At 46.3% G+C, this 19096-nt stretch overlaps 1 protein-coding gene across 1 annotated transcript in view; it reads right to left on the reverse strand.

Moving 5' to 3' along the window:
• Positions 1 to 19096, reverse strand: part of LOC112350050 (ABC transporter E family member 2-like) — a 53167-nt gene that overhangs the window by 1295 nt on the left and 32776 nt on the right. The window contains exons 2-7 of the mRNA XM_024685515.1: positions 986 to 1107; positions 849 to 934; positions 699 to 796; positions 530 to 647; positions 388 to 477; positions 29 to 333 (exon numbers count right to left, since the gene is read on the reverse strand). Coding sequence (XP_024541283.1) covers positions 29 to 333; positions 388 to 477; positions 530 to 647; positions 699 to 796; positions 849 to 934; positions 986 to 1107 — 819 coding nt within the window. The remainder of the gene's footprint in view (positions 1 to 28; positions 334 to 387; positions 478 to 529; positions 648 to 698; positions 797 to 848; positions 935 to 985; positions 1108 to 19096) is intronic.

Raw genomic sequence — 19096 nt, forward strand, 5'->3', positions numbered from 1 at the left:
GAAAACCAAAAAAGAAAGGAGTTCGTACTTGGTTGGCGTGAGAAGGGACCGAATGACTTGAGCAGCCTTGAGCCTCTGCCGAACATCCAGAAAGCTGGATGGCTCGTCAAACATGTAGACGTCCGCCTTCTGCACGGCCACCTCGGCTATAGCAAAGCGTTGGAGCTCTCCACCGGACAAATCCTCCAGATTTCGGTCCAGGACGTCGATCAAATCAAGATCACGGCAAACATCCTCCATCGCACCTCTTTCATCCTTCCGCGAAAGAGCTTCACCGACGTTGCCTTTGATCACCTTAGGAACTTTGTTCACGTCCTGCGTTTTCGTGACCACCTGAGACACAGGCTTCGTTAGGAAATCACTAGAACTAGAGTCCTGTCTCCATACCTTCAAATTATCTTCTACACATCGCAAGAAATAGTTCTGGAGTTCCGATCCTCTGAAGTATGTCAAGATCTCTTGCCAGTCCGGAGGATTCTACAAGCGTAAAGCTGTCAGCTAGGAACTAAGCAAATAGCACAATAAATACCGCAAAGTTCCCCAAGTTGGGCTTGAGGTATCCGTGAAGAACTTTCAAGGCGGTCGTCTTTCCAATTCCATTCGTCCCAACAAGACCCAAGACCTGGCCTGGCTTTGGAGTAGGAAGCCTGTTTACGTGAAGTCAGCACCAGCACCAACAAGGCATCCACCAAGCAAACCTGTGTAACTTGAAACTGTTCGCTCCATATCGATGTGTGGTTTCTTTGTCCAACTCCCTGGGAAGATTGATGATCTCTATAGCTCGAAACGGACATTTCTGCCACATACAAGATATGAATAGAAGAAAGAAAAAAAAAGGGAAAACGCACTTTCACGCAAATACCACAACCAATGCACAGCTCCTCCGAAATGGACGAGATCTTGGATGCTGACGAGACCTCGACGCACAGCTTCCCTGAAAATTCGAATTCATTCTACCATTCGAGAGAGGAGAAGGAAAACTTGCCTGTTTTCACCACGGGGCAGCTCTTCTTGCACTCTTGGTTGCACTTCTTGGGCTTGCAACGATCGGAGTTGACAACGGCGATCCTAGTGAGACGACTCATTGTTAAAAAGGGAAATGAAGACCTAGTTTCGTAAAACCAACTTTATACTACTTTGGACGGCTCGATACGCGCTCCAGTAAACGGTTGCGATAGGCTGGAAACCAACGACCCACCCTAAAAGGCTGTTGGGAATCCTTTAGATGGATATACTGAAGCCAAAACAAAAGGCAAGGACTAAGATTGTTGAGATAAACAACACTACGCTAGGGTTTTTTTCCTTTTGTACTTTTGAGTTTTCTTTAACATACTCCTCTACTCTCAGCCATGCTGTTGCTCGCGAGGGTCTGTAGATAGTATGCTAATGGAGGCATGAAGCCGTTTGTTTTTAGTGGAAAGGATTTTGGTCTCTAGAAGAAGCTCATGGCTTTAGTTCCAAGGAGTGTATGGCATTGTGGATCTCTCTAATCTAGAGCCAATGGCCGGCCAGAGATTGGAGGCTCAAAGAGTTTTGAGGGACTGGAGGACCAAGAATCAATGGGCTGTTGGTTGCATCTGCTCCTACTTGAGTCATAGGATCTTGATCAAGGTGGAGATGGGAAAAGGATGTGCCCATGTCTGGAAATGGCTGGATAACACTTTCAACAAAAAGAGTGATATGGAGGTCACATTCATTGTTAGATGTGTGTATTTTCCGGATGGGGGTGATATGCTAGAACACATTGAATGTTTAAGCTGACTGTTTGCAGAATTGGCTACAAAAGGTAAGGAACATGAGGTTCCTGAATCGATGCAAAAAGTGAGAGAGCCCAAACCCATGAGGTTCATCAGGCTATGTATGCAAGATGCAGCCAACTGAATGTGGCAAACAAATCATGTGTTGGGTGGCATGCCAAGAACTAGAAGCGGTTACAATAGATATGCTGGGCAAGATGAGGAAAACCCTCGAGATGGAGCTATTGAAGGCTTTTGAGGTCATAAAGCTATTGAGAGCTTGCAAGGGAGTAATCATTCAAGCTGTGGGTGAGGTAGAGAAGGCAAATCCAAGCACATTGATTGTGACCAATGCAAGATGTGCTGGAAACATGGTCATTGGGCTTATTATTGCCCTAATGCCAAAAACATAACTCATTTAGGCACTAAAGAAGATGATGCAATTGATATAAAAGAAGAGAGCCATAATGTTAAGACTCTTGGGAATAATAAAGCTTGGGTCTTGGACTTTAGTTGTACCAACTTGATGTGTATGAATAAATATGTACTTGAGGAGTATAAACATGTGAAACAAAGTTATGGAGTTGTTTTAGGAGATGACACCCGCCTTAACACGGGAACTTTCAAGCTTAAATTTCAAAATGGAAATGACATGACTTTCACAATGCAATGCATATCCCAAATTTACAAAGAAATCTCATATCAGTGGCCAAGGTTTATGACAATAATGTGGTGGTGATCTTTAATGATGAAGGTATTGTGTTTGTTGACAAATGCACATTTAAAATATTTGGAATGAAGCTTTTGTATAAGGAGCATCAAAGAAACTTATATAAAATTTCTTTTGAAGGGCACATACAATAAATGTTGAGCACCTTCTTTTGATTGGAGCGAAAAATAATAATGCCTTTTTGTGCCATTGTTGCTTCAAGCATGTCAACTAAAAAGCTATGCAAGAAATACACATAAAAGGTATGACTTGAAAGGGGGGTTTGTCGGTGTTTTTTACAAGTTATGTGTGCTTAGAAAACACCATCACAAAAATTTTGCATCATCAAAGAAGAGGATTTTTCAATCATTTGAGCTTATCTATGTTGATTTATCTAGACCAATAAAAATCCCAAGCTATTTTGGAGCAAGATACTTCATTATGTTTGTTGATGATTATAGTAGGAAGATATGTATATTTTTCCTTCAAAGTAAGAGTGAGGTTGTTGAAGCTTTTAAATTTTACAAGTTTTATACTGAAACAAAGCTTGAAAGAAGATTGAAAGCTATAGGAATTGATAAAGGCAAAGAGTACTTAAATGATGCTTTTTGACAAATTTATTGTGCTATTAGAATTTCCTACTAAGTGTAAGCCACAAATTTTTGCTTTCCAATTTGCCAGCTTACCTCGTCTATCTGACCAACACTGCCTTGGCTTTTGTTAAGTTCCCTTGCCAAGGTTCCCACCTATTGTACTAGCTCTTACTTGGTCTTATTTGGTTTCAGCTACTCATTGCATAAGTAACAGAGCATTAGCCATCCATTCACGGATTCCCAAATCTCTCCTAATCCCCCTCCCCGGGTTATACTGGACTTAAGGTTCGGCTACACTCCTCATAGGCACAAGCAGCCAAGCACACCAAGCCTCCAAGTTCCTAACATCCCTTGGTACAACAAAACTTGATCATGGGACCCTCTAAATCCTAAGCCTTGGGTGCAACACTTGCTTCGGGACATCGGGGCAAAACACCATGGCCTAACGGCCCGGTATGGGTACCTCTACCCCACCACTTCCATCCTGAAGGGAAGGCCCAAGCCCCTAGGAAGGGCGAGGACCAATGAGCCATAAGGTACTCAAGTGGGGCACCACTCCACATGAGCCGGGAGCACTGCAGTCGGTTTCCCTTTCGAGAGTGGGAGCTGCTCTTGAGCACTTCCTTGGGTGGCCCCTCTGGCACCACCCGAGTCCTCAAGTCAATTTGGAAGCACCACTGGAGAATTCCTTCAAGACTAGTTCTTGGACCTCACTATCCTTATTATACTTTTGGAACCCTCTACAGCCCCCCCCTCCCCAACCCCGGGGAGACGCACGCTTTGGGCTTTCACCCCTTGACCTGTATTAGTACTCGGACTTAGTCTCGGACCCGACTTCGGACTTGGTTTCAGACTCGATCTCATACCCGATTTCGGACCCGATCTCGGACTCAACTTCGAACTCGACCTTAGACTCGTCTCGGAACCGATCTCGGATCTCGGACTCTGTCTTGAACTCGGTCTTGAACTCGGTCTCCGAGTCAGCCTCGGACTCGATCCCGGACTTTATCTCGAACTCGGTCTCAGAGTTGGTTTTGGACTCGATCTCAGACTCGGTCCCATCCAATGAACTCTTTATCATTTTGGTCATGCTTTTGGGGATCCTTTAGCTTACGACACCTCGGGGAGTTGGTTCCTTACAACTCTACCACCCATAGAAGAAGTTCGATGCCCACATCGAATGTCTCTTTTAAAATCCTATGACTTGTTAACCATGTCTCTGGGGGCATCCCCCCACTTAGCGGTGTGCCTAAGTTAGCCTCCTTGGCCAAGAGCCCATGACAACGGAATATAGGTGTCCCTATACCCCTCACATCACCACTCCTTAGTATGGGGTCGGGACTTGAACCCAGCTTTGCTTTACTAGGGGGTTGGGACTTGAACCCAACCTCCGTAGAATACGTCTACAGATTTGACATTCCCGCGGGGAGTCGGGCGTAGTGCCCTACGCCTGATTGACCTAGCTAACCCATGCTAATTAGCTTACCTTCGGCGCGCCTTCGGGTCCCAATATATGCCATTGCTCAACTTCACAAATTGATACTTTAATTGAACTTTGCATAAGTATATAGAGTTCTGCCTTGCAGAAATTCCTCCATTAGATCTCGCGCATTCGCTAGATTCTCCTCTGGTTCCTATGTTGCTTTGCAGTGTGGAAATCCTTTCCACTTCATATGGAACTCTCTCACCTCGCGTCCTAGATGGTTGTCTTGCTTCAAAACTGCGCCCAACGCAAAGTCTGAAACATCCGTTTCTACATCAAAGTCCTTACCAAAGTCTGGTAACGCCAATAAAGGAGACTTCCTCAACTTCCTTTTGAGGTGGACAAATGCCACTTCGCATTCCACTGTCCATACCATCTTCCCTTTTCCTGTTTGGTCCGTTAAGGGTAGAGCTACTCTCAAATAATGTTTGATAAACTTTCGGTAGTAGTTGCATCTCCCCAAGAATGCCCTTAACTTGTGTACATCGATGGTCGCTCCCAATCCTGGATTTCTTGGACCTTCTCAGGGTCCACCTTGAGCCCGTCCTTGCCCACCACATGCCCGAGAAACTTTACCTCTTGTTGAGCAAAGTCACATTTGCTCTCTTTAGCATACAGCTGGTGTTCCCTTAGTTTCTCAAACACTTTCGTCAAGTGTTTGGCATGCTCCTCTAGCGTTTTGCTATAGATCAGGATGTTGTCAATATAAATGAGTAGAAAGTGATCCAAATAGGGTACAAAGATGTGGTTCATTAACACTAAAAACATTGCCGACGCATTGCATAGCCCAAAGGGCATCACCAGAAACTCAAATCTCCCATACTTTGTTTGACAGGTTATCTTCTTGACATCTTCTTCTGCTACCCTGATCTGGTAGTATCCTGACCTTAGGTCAATCCTCGAGAAGTATTTTTCCTTCCCCAACCTATCGAATAGGTCCTCAATCCTTGGCAAAGGGTACTTATTTTTCTTTGTATACTTGTTGAGCAACCGATAGTATATGCATATGTGTATAGATCCATCTTTCTTCTTCACAAATAACACTAGTGCCCCATACGGCGACTTGCTCAACCTAACATACCCTTTGTCCACCAACTCCTCTAATTGGCACTTGAGCTCCTTGAGTTCTTTTTCATTCAAACGATAGGGGGGACGAACCACCGCCTCAACACCCTCGACCAGCTCAATCTTATGTTCTATTGGTCGTGTGGGGGGCAACCCCATCGGTAGTTGTCCTCTCGTGGACACCAGGTTTAGGCATGAATCTTTAGCCTTGCATTGCCCTACCTTTAGATCCTGGGCCTCCACTCTGGATCTTTTTCCTTGGGCATTCGCAAGTACCACAAGGTTCCTATCTTGTCCATGCAGGGCTACCACAAGCCGATTGAACCAGTCCATCCCGAATATCACGTTAAATCCCACCATGTCCAACACGGTGAAATCCATGTCTACTTTCCATGTCTTTACTTCGACTCTCGCTTGTCGAAGTACCTCATCGGTGCTTTGGCTACCTTGAACAAACTCTATAGTCCTTGGTTCGCCCAGCCGCTGCACCATTAGTCCAGCTTGCCGGACTGAGTTTGTAGCTATAAAATTATCCGAAACACCCGTGTCAATAAGGATCTTAATAAAGCTACCTCTGAGCTTCCTTTGGAGGGCTAATAGATATCGCGAATGACTCTCTACCAAAGTTGCTCGTGTAATGAGTAACTTTGAGCTAGGGACTAGATCACATACCTTAGTTTGGATTTCACCCGACTTAATGGCCATATTGGCTTTGGCCTTCTTCGGGTAGGGACATTCCCTTGAAAAGTGTTCCGCTTCACTGCAGTTGTAGCATATGTTGTTTCCCACGCTACTAACCGACTTGACCTTCTTATCCGTGGGTTTGTCTCTTTTTGCTTGACTCCCCCATGTACTTACTCGTTGGCTGCCAGATTTGCCTTTTCGGAACCCCAAGGACTCATTCTTAGAGAAACTCTTCTTGAATTTCCATCTGCTATAGGTTCCCCTTGGTTTGGCCCCTTTGCTAAACGTGGACCCCGACCCCGTCGTGTTCCCCTTTTGCAGGTTATTGTTGAAATGCATCTTGATGGCCGCATCCAACGCTTCCTTGTAGTTGGTTGGGTTCCAATGCATCACCTCACCGGGAGCCCAGGTTTGCAAGCCTGATATGAAGGCATGGAACGCATCCATATCCCCCATGTCCGTGACAAGTATCCTCTTTGCCATAAACCCATTCACATACTCCTGAATGGTTCCGGTTTACTTCAGCCTACTTAGCTTGTCTCTTAGATGCAGAGTAGCATTCGGAGGAACATAAGTCGCATAGATTCTTGCCTTCATCATTTCCCTAGTGGCCACCAGTCCTTCGTTGGCCTCTGTCGTTCTCCACCAAGACTTGGCATTATCTGCCAAGTATGGTTTTACACATGGGACCTTCTCCGAGCTTGGTAACTACACATATTTGGTTCACGTATTTGGTTTGCCTTTGTTGAGCCCATTCCAAGGAATCCCTCACTAGATTCGAAATGTTGAGTCTTTCCGCCGTGAATGCCTCCACTACGGGTAACTTTCCATGGTACTCAGCCATGCCGAGCTCCACAAGACCTTCAATAGCTCGCCCATTGATGACTTCCCATAGACTCACCCTGATACTCGAATGTGGTGAGTTGTTATAACATATTTCCGCAAGTCCCAAATGACTTACCCAATCGGTCTGGTCTTCCGAAACATAGCATCGCAAATAATCCTCCAGCTGCCTATTCACCCTTTTCGTTTGTCCGTCTGTCAAAAAGTGTTAGTTCCATCAAACTTGACTTAATACCCCATACCTGTTTGTGGGTGATAGGCTATGTTGAATTTTAACTTGGTGCGATACTGTTCTAGGAGAGTTCTCTAGAACCTACTAGTGAAGATCTTATCTCGATCTGAGAGGATCTTTTCCGGCCTTCCCCGCACTCGAACCACTTGTTCAAAGAACAACTTCGCCACACCTTTCGCATCCACTTCCGTTGTGGTGGATATGAAATATGCCATTTTTGAAAATTGGTCCACCACCACAAATATCGTATCAAACCCCTCGCTTGGGGGGAGTCCCGTGATGAAGTCAATCGTAAGACATTTTTACGGACGATCTGGAATTGGGATGCTTTGTAACAAGCCCCCACTAACCTTAGTCACGGCTTTGACCTACTGACATGTTGGACATGTCTTTATATAGTCTTGGACGTCCTTAGCCATATCTGGCCAGTGGTACTTCCTCTTGAGTAAGCCTAATGTCTTGGGCACTCCACCGTGTCTCGCAAGAGGTCCGTTATGACACTCTTCTAAGGCTACCTTCCTTAATTCCCCTTTTGGAACATACACCCTCGTTTGTTTATTTTGCTATTTCCCAACCTATTGAACAGTATTTTGTCTTTCACAACCTATTGAACAGGTCCTCAATCCTTGGCAAAGGGTACTTATTTTTCTTTGTATACTTGTTGAGCAACCAATAGTCTATGCACATGCGCATAAATCCATCTTTCTTCTTCACAAATAACACCGGCGCCCCATATGACAACTTGCTCAACCTAACATACCCTTTGTCCACCAACTCCTTTAGTTGGCACTTGAGCTCCTCGAGTTCCTTTTCATTCAAACAATAGGGGGGACGAACCACTGCCTCAGCACCCTCGACTAGCTCAATTTTATGTTCTATCGGTCGTGCGGGGGGCAACCCCGCTGGTAGCTCCTCCGGCATGGTATCCTGGAATTGGTCTAACACCTGTTGGATCACTAAAGGTACTTCTTCTGTTCCCGTCTTTTTGTCACTCTTCACCGAGAGTAAGCACCAAAATGCTGCCTTGGTTCCTTTAGTATGTTGTCCTCTCGTGAACACCAGGTTTAGGCATGAATCTTTGGCCTTGCATTGCCCTACCTTTAGATCCTGGGCCTCCACCCTGGATCTTCTTCCTTGGGCATTCGCTAGTACCATAAGGTTCCTACCTTGTCCATGCAAGGCTACCACGAATCGATTGAACTAGTCCATCCCAAAGATCACGTGAAATCCTGCCATGTCTAACATGGTGAAATCTATGTCTACTTTCCATGTCCCTACTTTGACTCTCGCTTGTCAAAGTACCTCATCGGTGCTTTGGCTACCTTGAACAAACTCTATAGTCCTTAGTTCGCCTTGCCGCTGCACCGTTAGTCCGGCTTTTTGGACTATGTTTGCAGCTACAAAATTATCCGAAACACCTGTGTCAATAAGGATCTTAATAAAGCTACCTTTGAGCTTCCCTTGGAGGGTTAGTAGATGTCACGAACGACTCTCTACCAAAGTTGCTCGTGTAATGAGTAACTTTGAGCTAGGGACTAGATCATATACCTTAGTTTGGATTTCACCCGACTTAATGGCCATATTGGCTTTGGCCTTCTTCGGGTAGGGACATTCCCTTGAAAAGTGTTCCGCTTCACCACAGTTGTAGCATACGTTGTTTCCCACGCTGCTAACTGACTTGACCTTCTTATCTATGGGTTTGTCTCTTTTTGCTTAACTCCCCCACGTACTTGCTCGCTGGCCGCCGGATTTGCCTTTCCGGAACCCCGAGGACTCATTCTTAGAGAAACTCTTCTTGAATTTCCCTCTGCTATAGGTTCCCCTTAGTTTGGCCCCTTTGCTAAACTTGGACCCCGATCCCATTGTGTTCCCCTTTTGCAGGTTATCATTGAAATGCATCTTGATGGCCGCATCCAACGCTTCCTTGTAGTTGGTTGGGTTCCAATGCATCACCTCACCGGGAGCCCAAGTTTGCAAGCCTGATATGAAGGCATGGAACGCATCCATATCCCCCATGTCCGTGACAAGTATCCTCTTTGCCATAAACCCATTCACATACTCCTGAATGGTTCCGGTCTACTTCAGCCTACTTAGCTTGTCTCTTAGATGCAAAGTAGCATTCGGAGGAATGTAAGTCGCGCAGATCCTCACCTTCATCATTTCCCTAGTGGCCACCAGTCCTTCGTTGGCCTCTGTCATTCTTCACCAAGACTTGGCATTATCTGCCAAGTATGGTTTTGCACATGGGACCTTCTCTGAGCTTGGTAACTACAATGCTCGGAAGTAGTCCTCCATATCGTAAAACCAATCCTTCACCACCTTATAGTCATTCACTCCCTTAAAGACCAGTGGAGGCTTTGGTTTGTAGTTGGGAACTGCTTGAGGGACTGATTCCACTTCAGTCTGTTCGACCTTGTTTGGTTTTGCCTCAGTCCCTGCCGAAGGGTCCGTACCTTCTGCACTGCTAGCATCCGCAGTTTTTTGCCTTTTCTTCTGCTTCTTGTCACGTTTTAGCTTGCATACGAGATTCTCCAGCAGGGCATTGGTCTGTGCCAATTATCTTTCTAGCACGTCCAATCGAGCTTTGGACAACAGAACCTCACCACCGGACTCCTGTTTGGAAGTTTCCTCACTGGAGTCCTCCTCATGCAAGGATTCCTCATCCATAGCCTTTTGTTCGACCGGAGGCTCTAGCTCTGGTGGAGGTTCCGTCTCCGCCTTGGTTCGTTTCTGCCCTACCTTTGCCATCTCCCAGCAATTTGCCTCTATCCTTCGCTAGAACTGAGGAAAAGGCTCCGATACAAAATTGTAAGCCACAAATTTTTCCTTTCCAATTTGCCAACTTACCTCGTCTATCCGACCAACACTGCCTTGGCTTTTCCTAAGTTCCCTCGCCATGGTTCTTGCCTATTGTACTAGCTCCTACTTGGTCCTACTTAGTTTCAGCTACTCACTACATGAGCAACAGAGCGTTACCCATCCATCCACGAATTCCCAAATCTCTCCTAATCTTCCTCCCCGGGTTAGATTGGATTTAAGGTTCGGCTACACTCCCCGCAGGCACAAGAAGCCAAACACACCAAGCCTCCAGGTTCCTAACATCCCTTGGTACAACAAAACTTGATTATGGGACTCTAAATCCCAAGCCTTGGGTGCAACACTTGCTTTGGGACATCGGGGCAAAACACCGTGGCTTAACGGCCCGATATGGGTACCTATAGCCCCCCACTTCCATCCCGAAGGGAAGGCCCAAGCCCCTAGGAAGGGTGAGGACCAATGAGCCATAAGGTACTCAAAAGCTCTATTTCGTTAAAGTGGGAATTGTCATTATCCCACTTGTAAAATAAGGTTTCCAAACCTTTATATAGTATATAAATATAACAAAATTCAACTGCATTGAGGCACATGCCATTTTATTTTAAACAAGGAAATGTCTACTCAATCACTTCTCCTCCCCCTGCCACTGCTTCACCTCTCTCTTCTCCTTGTCATCGTCATCCAATTTCTTTCCATCCTTTTAATATTGGCTCAGTTGCTCCGAGTCTAGGTGGAGCCCAAGTCCCCATTCAATCTTTACTTTCCCCTTATTAATAAAACAACTTCGTAGACTTCCAATAACATGCTGTAACACTTCTAGTATAATGCAAATCCTCTCAAAGAATTGTCTTTTAATATTAATACAATTGCATGGAACCCCATGCCATAATAAGTTACATTTTTAAATAAATACATGCCATCTCAGACTATTATTTTTTGCCTCCAACACCTATACAATAATCTTGGAATTTCATCACTCTCCACACTATCAGGATTTAAACCCAATAGTAATGCCATCTCTTCTCTAATACGTCCACGCTCATGTTCAGTGGTCGAAGAACCCATCCGGTTGAGCAGATTATGGAGATGCGGATAGTGCTTGGCTAGACAATATACATGCCATAAATGATGACTGGTGTCTGTCCGATTAAATGGCTTCTGATATACCGTTCCATCTGCCATTTGGTTGATTTCTGCAGCCACCTCCTGGACTGACCGGTTCTCTATCACCATCGCTCCAAGCCGTTTTGCAAGGTCCCCCAGAACATACGGTTTCTTCTCCCTAGTTTCCATACTGCAAGAGATGGGGTGCACTGCATATGTGTGCATGTTCGCTGCAGTTTTAATCGGCGAGTCATCGATGATGAGGATTTCACTTGACCTAGTAGTCCGGTTCATCACTACAGCCTCTGGCTTGACGAAGATGGGCTTGCTACCCCTCACATGGACCATAGTTAAGCAATCCTCCTGCGTTAGGAGAAAGTCAAATGGTAATATTACTCGCGTTTGATTGTGCATCATCTGTAGCAACGTTAATGCATTGTGGTGCATCATGGATGTCCAAACTCCCAATTGCAAATTGAACCTGGCCCTCTGTTTTAAGTGTCGCATGGTCATTATTAGATCCCGCAGTTTCTCCCGTGTGATTAATGTGAATCTGTCTCTTTTGACCAACTTGCGACCGCAGGCTTTGGAGGGTGCAGTGACATTCGAGGACGAGCCACGCTCATGGGAGAAAAGGACACCGTTCAGATCAAAAACGATACAGTACCTTCGCCGTGACTCTGAAATGAAATGTGTCAGCATAAAAAATGGTACAAGTCAATTTTACCATCTACAATATTAGCGAATGGTGCTCCCGATGGTTGTTGAGAGGGTTTTGGTCGAGGAAACGTGAAGGGCGGAAATACTCTCCTCTGCAATGTGGGGTCAATCGCATCCGATGGCGTGTGGGCACATGCCATTTCAGCTGTAGACTCTGGTACAACTGGCTCAATAGTGGCATGGGGTAGTTCCGATGGCGTGTGATCATACGCCATTTCAGCTGGTGCCTCCATTGGCAAAGTGGACATGATTGAACAGGCAGCAGGGGGCAGTGTAGGGAGGTTCCAACGGCGCGTAGTCAGACGATTGGGCACACGTTGAGTCCGTTGGAAATGAGGATACGACTGGCTCGGCGGCTGGGGCGGCCTCATGCGGGTCCAATGGCACCTGGTCACCGTCAGTTGGATACGTGGACAAGATTGACTCAGTGGTATGGGCAGTATCAAGTGGAGCGTGGTCAGCTTGCTTGGCGTTGATATGGATAGTAGCCTCCACCAGCTCTGATGACTCTTGCAGGCAAGTAGAGTCCACTAGCGGATCCATATGCATGTCCAAATATCTCCCTTCGATTGAGATGGTATCCTCCCGTGCTACTAAAAACAAACTCATTAGCACATTGAATCGACTATATTGTATTTACCATCAACTGCTATTGAGGAACTAGGACCGATATCATTTGGGCGCACTGCTGATTCTGAAGGATTGGACATACGTTTCGACCCTTGCTTGGCACTATCCTTCCTCGACACTAAAGGCTAGAGTTTATAAATTCAACTGAATAATCTCTATTTACCATTTGCTCTGCGACCTACATGGACAATGTTAGAAATGGTAAAAGGTTAGGAATGGATGTACTATTATTTACCTGATGGTTTGTCTTGTATGACCTTCCTCCGCTGCTCTTTGGCCACCTCAGGCTGGCCATCGTCGTCATCATCGTCGTCATCGTTATTGTGATCGTCACCATTGTGAGGACCATCCAAGTCCTCTTCGTCCTCCTCTTCTTCGTCCTCCTCTTCTTTGTCCTCCTCTTCGTCCTTCTGCTCTTCCTGCTCATTATCTTTCTCTGGCTCCTCATCCCCCTCCTGCATTTCTTCCATAGGCTGCTCAGGCTGGATGGCTTGTTCTTCCAGGACCATCTTGGGAAAATCATCTGGCCGAGTCTCCATCTCAAAATACAAGACATCCATAGCCTGTTTTAGTGTGTGACCTAGGACCGTATCCTCACTCGACTGTCTTAACATGGTTTCTGCACATTCTTGCACCCTTCGAAGACGACGAGATGAGAAAAACGTGGCCCTGACTTGAAAAGCATCCCTCATCCATTGTACCTCTCCATTAAGATTGGGGAAGGGGAGTCCGCCATAGGAATCTAAGTCAGGAGGTGGTGACTGGCTGCTTTCACTCAGCCCTTGATCTGCAATGAATGGCATGAGCACACATGCCATAACCGCGAGGCATTACCTATCATTTTTTCGTTGCCCTTCTTCCTTTTCGAATCAAATGCCTCTGATCCCGACGACTGTCCAACGTGCTTTCGCTCTTTATGACCACTGTCAGTTTGAGCTTGGCTGGTGCTTGCCTGTTTTGCCTTTGAAGAAGTGTCTCCTGCAAGGAATGGCATGAGACCACACGCCATTGCAAATATAATTTGTACCTCCTTTTTTCCTATTGCTTGTCTGTTTGTCCTTCTTCGACGCGCCACTAGTGCGCTTTTCAGTCCTCGTGTCTGAATATTCACAACGATCTATAATCAAAATGGCGTGAGGCCTCACGTGACCTTACCTTGTGCAGGTTGTGAGCTTGGCCCAACATGGGTATCTTCAACAGTAGCTGTTAACGCCGTTTCAGCATTTGGGGGTGGCCACGCTCCTGCATACAGAGCTTGTGAGATAACATTTAAACTTAAAGTGCGTACTCACCAAGTTCGCAGAGAAGATACTATTTTTCTTTGGCAACTGTAATTATATGCTCCATTGAAGTCACCTCTTCAATGGAGTTTGTCACCACAACACACGGGACACCCTTGAGTAGTGCGGCTCGAAAGAATTGTCCGCCACAGTTGTACTCGACAATGCATTTGCCCTTGGAGTCGGAAGCAGGTGACCCACCCGCTATTGCGTTGAAGACCCAGCTGAGCATTTCCCATGCTGCACCTGGAGCTTTCTTTGGATTCGAAAGCTCCATAGCCGTCTTCAGTTCCTCAGGCACGGGTAAATTGACCTCCCTCAGATCAATTCGATCGGCCTTGTCGAACGAAGCTGGGAAGTCACTCCAGTCCCACTCTGCTGCAGGACCAATAACAAGGGCGAGTGTGAAGATGCAGACATTCGTCGGTATCTTCTTCTTAGCCATTATCCCATGGATCTCCCGCATCTCCTTGCCTTTCAACCGAGCCTTCACCTCGTTCAAGGCCTTCCAAAACTTGTGATAGGATTCGGAGTCATAGATCATATAGTGGACTGAAGATTCCACCTCCGCAAGTCCCACCATTAAGTCAATGATGGAGCTGACTTTGTCTGCATGAGTGATCTCCTTGTTTGTGAAGTCCATCACACAAAAGATGTTCTTGACCTGCTCATCTCCGCGGGAAACGATGCTCCTCCACCTTTGATCCTCATCCGAATTCACGTATACCCGGTAAGGTTCTCGATAGGCCTCTGCTACGGGGTTGAGCTGTTTCTGAAGCCGGCGGTCGACATCCCTCTTAATGAAATTTGGATACTGATCCAACTTCTCAGCTTTACTTTTCATGGCATCCCACAGCAGATCAATGAACTTGGGGGCCCCCTTCACGTACTCGTCGATGTCTTCATTTGACAACTCCAGCGCTTCCATCATCTCTTGCGTGGTGTCGATGCTCACCCTCTCCATGGCCACTTGCTCGAAGATCCAATCCTTCAATAGTGCACAAGCTCTCAGAGTCGTGCACAAGTCCTCGTATGTCACAATATGGCCGGGAGTCATTTTGGTCTTGTTGAAGACTACCTCACCACATAGAAGAGCATTAGCCACTGTCAGAAGGTCGTCGTCGTCTAGAGACCGCGAGAAATGCAAGGCGTTGAGCTTCAAATCATTGGGCTTCCGGCCGTCCTCCATACCCATTGAGTTTAGTAACTCCCCGTCATGGTACCTCCTCAGCACATCTACCCATTTGTCAAAAACAACTTTTGTCGCGAGTAGAATGTTATGGATGCTGAGTGTGTCATTGACCCCCAGTGTTTTCGAGAGAAGACTCGAGAATTCCTGCAATGGAAATGGCGTGAGGCCACATGCTATGCCACATGCAACGAGGCTTACCTGCCAGGCGCTAGTTGCTAGTGCACGTCCTTGTCCTGGTTTTTGTGGCTTCTTTAGTTGAACCCAGAGCTTCCGTGTTCGTGCCAATGTCTCGTGCAGACCTGATTTGTAGCACGTTTCTTGCTTGACATTCTGCGCGTGGGAGATGTATATGATAGATCGGAGGGGCGAGTTGCCTTTTATTAGGCGGACAACTCTTGTCTTGAAGACTTTCTTCACCTCCTCGCCCACCATAATATCCACAACTATCTCTTGCATCGCCAAGCTAGAATCCTGCCCGGATACGGCATAGAACCGGATGTTCTGATCGTCCAACACCTTCCTATTGATCAAGTTTGGAAACCTCGTCTCGCCCTTCATTGTTCGGTAGTAGGGGATCACGTCTGCGATGTCGGGTGTTACTGGACTTGCCAGCATCTTCAGTTTCAGTTTCTCCACCCACTCATCAGATACTAGCTTGTGGTTGTATTTGCTTTGGATGTCGATACGGCTCATGTCGATTGTATATACTTTGTTGGAATAGTAACAAATACTATTATCTGCAACGATTTTTGCTGCCTCTTCTTGCTCTTTCTGCTCTTTGTGGCTCTTCTTTTTGGTGGGTGTAGTGTTCGAACCTGAGGCAATGGCATCACCGAGTAGCTTCTTTTTTGGAGCAGGAGAGTCGGACGTCGACTTGAGCTTGACCACCCTTTTCTGCTTCGGGGTAGTTTCCAGATCGACCCCCTTCCCCTTCGCTTTGCGAACTGGAGGCACTCTCAACAGCTCAATGTTGGAATATAGTTTTTGAACATTGCCGTAGGTGAGGTCCGTGGATTTCATGTGATCTTTATAGACCCGCAGCGTCTTTGAAATTGTGGGCCTCCTGGACAACCGCTCCCTAGCTCCCTCTAGGAATTCCTCATAGCCGCTGCCCCCCTCCGGGAAGCCACTAGGATGTGCAAGGTGGACATTGAAGGTGGACGCTGTCTCTACCACAAGTGCCAGTCCATATTCTTGCATGGAACTGCATGGAGTGTCTCTCACTTGGATGAGGATCCCCATGCATTCTTTTCTCCCACCATCTGTGTTGTACAGCCTTAGATCCTCACCTTCCATCCCAAAAGTCCAACTGGTGAGCTCCTCCCCCTTCTCTGCATCCACATTGACAGTGGCTGGAAGAAGAACGCAATTCCTCGCCTATTCAGAAATGCACAACAATTAGAGCTGACAAATGAAAAGCTTGCAGCTGGAAATAACGTGAGGCCACACGCCATTCACCACTGCATCAGATGTCTTGAGGCTGCATCCTAAGATGGCGTGAGGCTACACGCCATCTGTAACCGGACTGCACTCGAGAGCCCAATCGGTGCATGCCAATGTTGCTACTGAATGGCATGTGGCCTCATGCCATTTTCTATTTGGCCTAAAAGACTTACCATTTGAAGCCGAATGGAGGCGTGACAATCGAGGCCGGACTCGCTGGCGAATGTGCACTGTGTGTGCAGCGGATCTTAGCAGCAAGGCTACTCTGCCACTTACAGTTGGAGAGTGGCACTGAAATCTCCCGGGACGCCAAGTGGGCTGCGTGTGGGTGGCGGAGTGGGCGGCGGAGTTGGCGGCGAAATTACAAACTGGGTGTGTCTTGAAGTGGACGCCGATGCACACGAGCGCAATGCGAGCGCGAGTGTGATGCAAGCGCGAGTGGACGCCGATGCACACGAGAAACCTGTAGAGAAGGTAGATGAGCGCGAATGTGAGCGTGATCGCGAGTGGGAGCGCGATGCGAGCGCGAGTGTGCGAGCGCGAGTACGAAGCAAAATGCAAAACCTAACCTCACACATGCGAAATGTCACGACGGTTGGTAATCCCGCCACGTCATCATTCCTCGGACTTGGGCGCCACCATTAATTTCTGGATCGCCGCGCGCATGCATGCACGTGAAATCCAAAAGAAATCCGCAACGTCATCATTCCTCGGACTACATGCACACGAAATCCAAAAGAAAGATCATGATTGGGATACCATTTAATACCCTCGCTATATTTATACCATGCATGATTGGATATTCCAAAGCATCTTGTATTTCCAAAAATGCCAGATGTTCAACTAAATAAAGAATGGTATACAAATCCCAAAAAATGCACCAAAAAATGCTCGGCGTCATCTGGCGTTATCTCTTGAATGGCGTGGGGCCGCATGCCATTTTCAGGGGCACATAGGAGTATATTCCTAGAATATTCTGACACGCGCGAGATTTTTTTGAGTTTTCTGGAGATCCAACCGTTAGATCGCAACTAGATTTTACAGAATGGTATACAATGTCTTTCTTGATGACCCTGCAAAGAAGCATCTCGATCGGACACCATATGAGACCACACAAGCCTTACAATATTTCAGGGGCATTTGCCATAGATCCGACCATTATTTTGCTCCAAGATTTTACAGTTTGGTGTGCATTGACCTTTCCATCGACACTGCAAAGGGACATCACAATCAGATGCGGGATCACAAGAAACCAACTTCACTAACTCTGGTTTCACCAAGATCTATGTAAGGAGTTATGAAATGAAAGGACCCTCTCTATTGAAATGTGTTTATGGTCCTAAGGGCATTGTGACATATCAAAAGATTTTGCATCAAGTTCTGTATTTGCATGTTTATCAAGCTACTGAATTGCTAAACCCTAAACCCTAACCCTAAACATGTGGCAAATGTTGCGTGAAGAAAGATGCCCTTTCTGGGCAAATGCTGTAAGAGGCAGATGCCGAGCAGATGTATCTCAGGCTAGCGAAGGGGACAAACGAAAGCTAGCTATAAACATGTTGGGATGCAAATAGATTACTAGGCTGGTCCTACGAAAATTAAAAACCATAATTGAAAACATTGAAAATGCAAAAAGAAAGGTTTATAATATTTTTGAATTTTAAGCAACCAAAGGAATGTAAGTAGGGCATGTGTTTGTAAGTTTAAAAATGCCTCAACCACTTAAATTCCCAAGTAAATAAAGCTGTTTCTATTTTTGGTACAGGTAAACTTTATAGCATGTGGGCTCATGCAATTTTGAACCCAAAAATGCACCAAAAAATGCTCGACTAGCATTATTCTTTGAATGGTGTATGGCCTTATATTGCCATAAATGGACGTACACACACAACATAATTATTCCTTTACACGGCAAATAATCTTGGCGCGGATCGCTAACACGGCATGGCAAAGTTCGAATCACTGACATGGCACAGCTGGATCGAGGCAAGGACATGATGTGACAAAGTTCAACCTTCGACAGCAAAGTCTAGAAGCTACTCAGTTTGAAATTTGTCAGAGGAATCATAAGATCTGGTTTGTCAGAGGATTTGATGTGACGTTCAAGCGTGTGTTATTTTTGAATTCTCGAACTCATTCCTAGGTCTATCATTTTTGTGCGCCGTGTTCTTGGTTCCGCTGAGCGCAGTGAGCGCTGCTTGTGTAAGCAGCGTTGTGAGTTGTGGTTTATGCGTCTACAAGCGGTTGCGGCATTGCGAGCGCCAGTGCGAGCGGCAGTTTATGCGAGTGGCAGTTTGTGCGAGCGGCGCTACGAGCAGTTGCGGTGTTGCGAGCGGCGCTACGAGTAGTTGCAGTGTTGTGAGCGGCACTGTCTTTGGTGTGGCTACCGCTTCCTCTTGATATTTGGCACTTGTGCTTCTTGGTATGTTCACCATGGAATGGCTTAGGACCACATTTAGAAATGGCATGAGGCCACATGCCATCTTGGGCCCTTGCAATTTCATGGCTAGCGTATTGTCATGTATGTTTTTACTTGCCTGCAGCTGTGTGTATATCAAGATGGCA

This window comes from Selaginella moellendorffii, unplaced genomic scaffold (genome assembly GCF_000143415.4).
Source record: "Selaginella moellendorffii unplaced genomic scaffold, v1.0 SELMOscaffold_45, whole genome shotgun sequence".
Classification (NCBI taxonomy): Eukaryota; Viridiplantae; Streptophyta; class Lycopodiopsida; order Selaginellales; family Selaginellaceae; genus Selaginella; species Selaginella moellendorffii.